General features: G+C 43.3%; 1 protein-coding gene across 1 annotated transcript in view; it reads right to left on the bottom strand.

Moving 5' to 3' along the window:
* Positions 1–5,275: 5,275 nt before the first annotated feature.
* LOC308135568 (uncharacterized protein) overlaps positions 5,276–8,155 on the bottom strand; it is a gene marked incomplete at its 5' end in the record, with an annotated part of 73,376 nt that continues 70,496 nt past the window's right edge. The window contains 1 exon segment of the mRNA XM_080503619.1: positions 5,276–8,155. Within this exon segment, the coding sequence (XP_080359745.1) occupies positions 7,818–8,155 (338 nt within the window). The 3' untranslated portion in view covers positions 5,276–7,817.

Genomic DNA, 8,155 nt, shown 5'->3' with positions numbered 1-8,155 from the left:
AATATCAACACAGAAAGGATGAAATGGATCAAAACACATCAATGTGGCTGCTGGAAGGATGGAAGGACATTTTAACCATTTCATCTCTTTTCTAAACAGTTTTGCTCATTTAATCTACATTTTAAGCCCCACCCCCTTTTAAAGCCTCTTATATTCAAGAGATGAAAGTCATTTTGAAAACAACTCTGGTGTGTAAATGTTGATTTAGTGAAAGCTTCACTCCAGAAGAGCCTCATGTGGCTCCAGACCTGCAGGTTTCAGACCCATTTCACATCATCAGTTTGAATTCAGATATAAAGGTATTATAATATTGATTGTTTTCAAACTCGTCTTGCTTTGATCAACCGTATCATTCCCTCATATGAGGATCGACGTCTGTATCTAGATTTCCCACGCACCAACACGCCTGCACTGTTTTTGCTGGAGAATGAATTTATTTGTGATTTATGTCTGTGGAATTGTTCAAAGTGTGCAAACGTGTGAGGGTTTATGTATTTTGAAGCACTTCAGCCTTTAACATCGTCAGCATTTCTGTTCTTGGCTGTACTGAGGAAAGTGACAGAAATCTTCTGTGATCAGACAATACCAGTGTTCTAATGTTTAATATGTGCACACGAAGTTTCTGTACTCCTCCAAATGTTAAGATCTCAACAAAGATCTGAGAGTTATGATTAATAGAAACATGTGCTCTTGTAACACATTTCTAATTAGAAATCGAAGCAGTGAAAACTGTATTTTTTTTTTTAATCTTTAATGAGAGAAGGAGCAAAAACCACTTTAAATCTGCCAAATAACAATCCTCACATAATGATCTGTGTTTTTACTGATCATTTTATCATTTAGAAGTTTCACTGGAAAGAAACTTTTTATCATCATTTTTCAACAAACACCAGATTTATGAATAAATCTTCAAAATGAATGACTTTCCTCTGTCTCTATCAAGCTTTATTTATTTAAACGTTATTTGCTGGTTGTCTTACTGATGCTGGTTTTCTCACACGGAAGTCATGACAAGAGCTTCTGTGGATGATTGTGAGCTTTATAACATTGTTCATCTCAGCTCACGCATCGTTTTGTGATGCAGAAGAAAAGTCTTTTTCAGATTAAATTCAATGATTACAAAGAAAAATTATATTAATTTATAAATACTAAATCCAATAAAAGATTTTTAATCACAAATACATTTAAAAAAAGCAAAAGCAAATGACCTATGATGATGAATTATACAGTAATAGTAATAAATGACAGTTTGCAGGTGTTGTACTTCCCAAAATTAAAGCATCTAATAAAAGTAATTCTTAGAAATCACTATTGTTAGTGTGAAATTTCATTTTCATTATTATAAATTTACTTCTGTACCCACATTTTTTTTTTTTACATTAAAAAAATAAATAAAATTACAACTGTTTTTAAGCAACTCTTTGATTTGTGGTCACAAAAAGCTTTTATTTTGAAACTGTTGTGACACTTACAGTTTTAATTTAATTACAATTTAACATCTTTTATCTTTAACTACTTTTGTCATAATTGAAAAGTTTGAGATTGTCCAGTTCAACCAGTTTTTAATAATTCAACAATATAAAAAAAGACCAATATAATAAAAGCTCAAGCAGCGTTGAAGGGTCCTCATCTCATTGCTGGTCAGCGATCGGATGCATGTCCTCCAGGTGGCGCTGCGATTGAGGAGGCAGAGGAAGCGGCACTTCCTGTCCGTCCACCAGGTGGCGCTTTCACTGTATATTGGTCTGGAAGTCATCAGGGTACGACTCTGTGGTCACACATGGGGAGTTTGATGCACATTGCAGCATGTAGAGCAGTTCCACATCACTTCCTGTCTCATGGCGAGCCATCAGAACTCCAGGGGGCCAACATGGCCGCCCCCTTTCACCTTGACACCTGCTGCAGGTAGCGGCTGAGAGGCGCTTGGCCCTGAGAGTGAATAACTAGTTACTTCCTGTTGGTCTGACCCTCTGGCCGCCACACACTTCTCTGTGTGGCCCAACATGCTGCCGCCCACGTTTCATGGGAGGAGGTGAAATATGCTTCCTGTAGTGGAACTTACAGGTGTGTGAAACTGTAGGGGGCGCTATGGAGCCATTCGGACAGACACATGAAGGCGTGTGTGGAAATGTTCATGTAAATTTGAGCAAATGTGGCAGTTCCACTGCATACATTTATTAAATAATAATAATAATAATAATAATAATAATAATAATAATAATAATAGGGTCTTTACACCGCCCTAATAATTCTACATCCGGTCCAAAGGTCTGTACTGGAGTAGATACAGTACTTTTACCCCCTGCTTCACGTGCCCGAATGTACACCCTCTGCTGCCCTCTGCTGCCCTCGGCTGCCCTCTGCTGGCACGTTGACAGTAAGACGAAGAGAATCTGCTGATTGAACAATTCTTTATTATTCCGTCTTCAAAGGAAACTGAAGCCTGAGACACAGTTTATAAAAGAACACGGTGGGAAACACACACACACACACACACACACACACACACACACACACACACACACACACACACACACACACACACACACACACACACACACACACACACACACACACACACACACACACACACACACACACACACACACACACACACACACACACACACTCTATATTTAATCACACATATAAAGTCAGGGTTTCCTGATCTGCAGATCCTGCGGCCATGAGACACAACAACACAACTGAAGAGGATAGAAACCAACATTTCTGAAGTTTGAAGCTACAAAACTGAAGCTTCTCACTTTTCCACCCATCTTCGTTTGAACAGAGGTCATAATAAAGTAGCATAGAACAACTGTTAGAAAACAGTCATCGCGCACTACGAAGCCTCTGTGAGTTGTTTGGAGCTTTGGAGTGTGTTCACCAGCGTTTGGCTCCACTTCGGCTTTATTTTGATAAATCAGACTTGAAAAGCTGTCAGAAGCAATCTGAGGGGGAAAGCAAGTTGAAAGGCAGGAAGATTGATTTGACCTAACTTTAATGGTCACTGGTGCAAAATGACCCACACTATAGTTGCTATTGTTATTAGGAATAAATAATGCTGTGTGTTTTTGAAAACTGTAATAACATTGCATTTCAACATTTCTCAACCAATTAATGTTTTATACTTAAAGAATAAATAAATGGAAAAGCCCAATGATACCCTCCAGTGTCCTTTCCACTCCATTATATCTCATCACGTTACTTCCCTCTTGTTACTGGACCTTGAGAAGAGAATTTGCTCAAGAAGTGAACTTGAACTGTCCAGAGTTTTCTGGAAGTCTACAGAGTTAGGATCCCTCAGTTTACTGAGGGTGAACACACAGGGACCAACAGGAACTCACACTGCGCACTCTTTGTTTAGGAGAGCCGCTATTGGCTGTCCTACTGGTCCTACTGGTCCTACAGGTCCTACAGGTCCTACAGGTCTTACAGGTCTTACAGGTCTTACAGGTCCTAGAGGTCCTACAGGTCCTACAGGTCCTACAGGTCTTACAGGTCTTACAGGTCCTAGAGGTCCTAGAGGTCCTACAGGTCCTACAGGTCCTACAGGTCTTACAGGTCTTACAGGTCCTAGAGGTCCTACAGGTCCTACAGGTCCTACAGGTCTTACAGGTCTTACAGGTCCTACAGGTCCTAGAGGTCCTACAGGTCCTACAGGTCCTACAGGTCATACAGGTCTTACAGGTCCTAGAGGTCCTAGAGGTCCTACAGGTCCTACTGGTCCTACTGGTCCTACAGGTCCTACAGGTCCTACAGGTCTTACAGGTCTCACAGGTCCTAGAGGTCCTACAGGTCCTACAGGTCCTTCAGGTCCTACTGGTCCTACTGGTCCTACTGGTCCTACAGGTCCTACAGGTCCTACTGGTCCTACAGGTCCTACAGGTCCGACAGGTCCGACAGGTCCTTCAGGTCCTACAGGTCCTAGAGGTCCTACAGGTCCTAGAGGTACTACAGGTCCTACTGGTCCTACAGGTCCTAGAGGTCCTAGAGGTACTTCAGGTCCTACAGGTCCTAGAGGTTCTACAGGTCCTAGAGGTACTACAGGTCCTACTGGTCCTACAGGTCCTAGAGGTCCTAGAGGTTCTACAGGTCCTAGAGGTACTACAGGTCCTACTGGTCCTACAGGTCCTAGAGGTCCTACAGGTCCTACAAGTCTCTCAGGCTCCATTCAGACCAGTTAACATGTTTCAGGTGATCAGATCACAAGTGACGACTGTGATCAGACATCAAAGTGTTTTCAGTCCAGCCACTCGAGGCGGTCAGTGAGCGTCTGACCACCTGGTAGCCTGAACAGCAGGCGTCGCCAACAACCTTTAGTAAAGTCGAGGTAGTGACACAATCCTACGTCTCGCGGTTAGCCTAAAACCAGTGTTCAACATGTTTATATATGTTTATGTTTACCATATACAATATGTTTATAACAACAACCTAACAATGGCCCCTGAACTGTATTTGTTTCATTTCCTACAGATAATCTGGAATAACAGAGCAGATTTCTCTCCAGTGACTGTACAAACAGCAGGGGGCGCTGCAGAAAGGCCCCGATGGAGGCGGGTCTAGTAGCAGTTCCACCAACCACTGATTAACAACGTATCAAATTGTTGTTTACAAGTATATTCATATAAGTCATATTAATAAGTGCTCCCTGTTCTCCAGCTGATTAAAAGTACAATAATTTTCACCCCTAGGGGTCTCTTAATCAAAAAAGGGCAAGATTGTAATTATATACTTTACTGTATTAAAACAACGTTAACATTGGCTGGAACTGAATAATAATGAAGAGCCTCACCTTTAGCTCATCATCACCAGCTGCCACTGGTTCAAACACGTGATGAGAAGGAGTGTAAACAGTCAGCGCTCGCCTCATGTGACTGTGCTCTAAATCACATCGCCACATGATCTTCATGATCAATTCCATGTAACTTAAAGGACATTGTAAACAATAGCGTAAATATGTTTGTGTGTTCTGCTGATTGTTGTTTGTTCTGCTGCAGCTTTAATGCTTTGATAATGCTTTGATCTCGTGATTCTCTTTATTAGACTAATATAAATGTGTTGTGAAGTGTTAGAATATCAAGCCTGCTCTTTAATCCACAACAGTTTCTGCATGTCCACACGTCTTAATCCTGTCGGCCAGGTTAAGAGAGAAATTCTGCCACTGAGAAGGGCCGACACAGGAACACACCATTTAACCTAAAAGTGCGAGGAAATAAAAGCTCCCGTCGGAGCCATGTGGGATCAAGAAGCCAGCAGCTCCAGACAGGGCACGCTCTGATGTGACTGATGGTGGGCTCACCAACACACACTTTATTGGGGGAGGAATCCTTTACACAGGGAGAACATGCAAACAAATCCTGGAGTCAAACCGGGTCATTTTCTCGCCCTGAGACGAGGCCGCGAACCACTACGCCACCCGCTGCATAGAAAAACAAGGACCTGGTCCGTGAGGTCAAGTCTCCTCACTTCCTGAGCCTGAAGCTTCGCACAGACCTGAAAGTGAACGGAAGCTGAATATTCTCTCTATCCTCCGCATGGAGACTTTACACTGACAGACGCACATCTGGATAGACTGTCTTCAGGTAAACTCTGCATATTGATTCTTAAAACCTCTAGTCTGTTTTTTTTCATAGAAATATATTAAACATTGTGAAGAAGAAGCACGCACACACTTACTCCATTTCCAAAAATCAACAAACAAAAATAATCCAAAAGTAGCATTTCTACTGCATCATTTAGGACTGATGAGGTGTGTGTGTGTGTGTGTGTGTGTGTGTGTGTGTGTGTGTGTGTGTGTGTGTGTGTGTGTGTGTGTGTGTGTGTGTGTGTGTGTGTGTGTGTGTCACTCAAAGCTGCAAACACATCAAACAAGTCAAAAAAATGTTTTAAACCATATTTGGTTTTCAAAGTGTGGGGCGGGGATCCACTAGGGGGCGCCAGAGAGCCACAAACTTACTGGTAAATACAAGACAGACAAATTAGAATGATTTAATGAGCTTTAGTGCAAAACCGTAAGAGTTATGAAGCTACGACAGTAGCAGGCGTTATATACTGACCCACAATATGCTTCATATGGATTCATCTGAGTTACTTTTTGTTGATTATTAAAAATATTTATATTGTGGAAAAACACTGGGACTTCTGGACTAGTCGAGTACGATGTGAGCACCTCCTCCTCCTCCTCTTCCTCCTCCACCCACACTTTGAAAACCTTGATTTAATGAAGCGACAGAGAGAAAACCTCCCTCACAAACTGATTGTCTACTGAAACACCCGGAAGCTTCCACAGCAAAATGTGAGCAACACCGTTTCCAGAGGTGTTGTTGGGGGGGTTGAGGAGGGCTGAGCGGCCGAGACCAACGCTCCCAAACGGACGAGCAGAACAAACATTGTCCAGCTCCAATGACACAAAACCATGTGAATTAAAACGGCCATGAAGTGTAACTCATTTGTCACACAAAGTTTTTACAGGCAGATTCGTTTGGGTTTAAAACAAATCAGTCGGTGAAAGTCGTAGAATGTTGACGTCCTCCATCCAAACTGCAGCATTTATGGACAAAAAGAGTGTTTTTTTGGTGATTTTCCACCAAATCAAATTTAACTGGAGCTGCGAAACACGTTTAACCTTTAAAATGAGACGAATGCAGCTTCTAAAGTTTCCTATTTAATGTAGTTTTGATGCAAAAACCTTTTTTAATGTTGCTTATATGAAGTTTCAATCACAATTCATGTGAACATTTCATTACATCTGACTTGTTTTTTTTAATAAATTTTAGTTGTTTCACTTTTCCTTTTCAGCTGTTTTTTGGTGGACAATTTTAACATTTGAGCTCTTTTAACTATTTTGACTCTTTTTGAAGAATGTTTTCCCCTTTTTTAAATTTCTTTTCTGAGCTTTTTTCAGCCGATGTGATCTTTTTTCCCCTCCATTTCTTGCGGTTTTAGCTCTTTCCCCCCTCATCATAAGCGTAGCTTTTTTGCAGGTTCGATTCCCATCTCTCCCTGTCTACAAGTGAAAGTGCCCTTGAGCAAGAAACTCAACCTCAAACTGCTCCCACTGGATGGACCGAGCACCTTGAACGGCAGCCTCGACTACAACCATGTATGTGGAACATATATTTGGGTTGTGCAGCTGGATTATTGTTTTTTACAACTTTAGAGAACAATTGTCACTGAAGAACCTTGTTTTTAAGCAATTTCTGGTCATTTTGACCTTCCAGGACCTGGCGTCCACATATGTGGACATTATTTTCAGTTGTTGAAACCTCATTACTGAACTCGCTCGAGTCTAAGGAGGTTAATGTGTGAATGGATGAATGTAGTAAAATGATGTAAAGCGCTTTGGTACTGCTCAAGCAGTTGAAAAATGCTATAGAATTGAACTCCATTGACCTTTTTAGTCTTTTGAATATGACTCTGGTGTGTAAATGGAACAAAACTCCATGAAATGTTTCTTCAGGTATGACGCAGTAAAAGCTCCAGACCCTCACTGATCTAGAATGTGTCAAAGCTCCAGACTGAATCAACGAACAGAATGACGAGAACGTTGCTAAATGTGCGAGACCTGCAGGAGGTGAGAGTTGGATGAATGGAGGACGTCTGGATCAGTGGAGGTTTGTTCTGATGAATCAGAGTCCAGAGCGGCTGACCTGCAGGCCCGAGGCCGTCCACAACCTCCCGGCGAGTCAGGAGGCAAAGACAGAATATTGCTGTAGGAACGCAGTGCAATTCAGCTCTTCCTTTAGTCTATCAGCACGCCTGCGGGATGTTCCGCGGCGTGCATCTTTAAAGTCACGGATGAAATAGTGAAGCCTTCACGCCGCCTCCTTGGACGCCGCCGCCGGGCGCTGCGCCGCCGCGCGGACGGCCTGGCCGCCGCTGCGCTTCCTGCTGCGGGCCGGAGAGCCGGGAGTGGACGCCGACGTCCGGAGGGTCCTGGCTGCTGCGGGGAGGAGGGACGAGGACGGGGAGGGCGGGGAGGAGGAGGAGGAGGTGGGGGAGAGGGAGGAGGACGTGGAGGAGGAGGAGGGCGAGGAAGAGGAGCAGGAGGAGGAAGAGTAGCAGGTGGTGGGGGTGGAGGCCAGGACCAGGTGCTGCTGGCGCTTGCTGCCGGCGCCACGCGGCCCGTGGCGGGCCGGGCCCAGGTTAGCGC

This window comes from Blennius ocellaris (genome assembly GCF_963422515.1).
Source record: "Blennius ocellaris genome assembly, chromosome: 10".
NCBI classification, from domain to species: Eukaryota; Metazoa; Chordata; class Actinopteri; order Blenniiformes; family Blenniidae; genus Blennius; species Blennius ocellaris.
The sequence above is the reverse complement of the archived record's forward strand: the minus strand, read 5'-3'. Positions and strand labels throughout refer to the sequence as shown.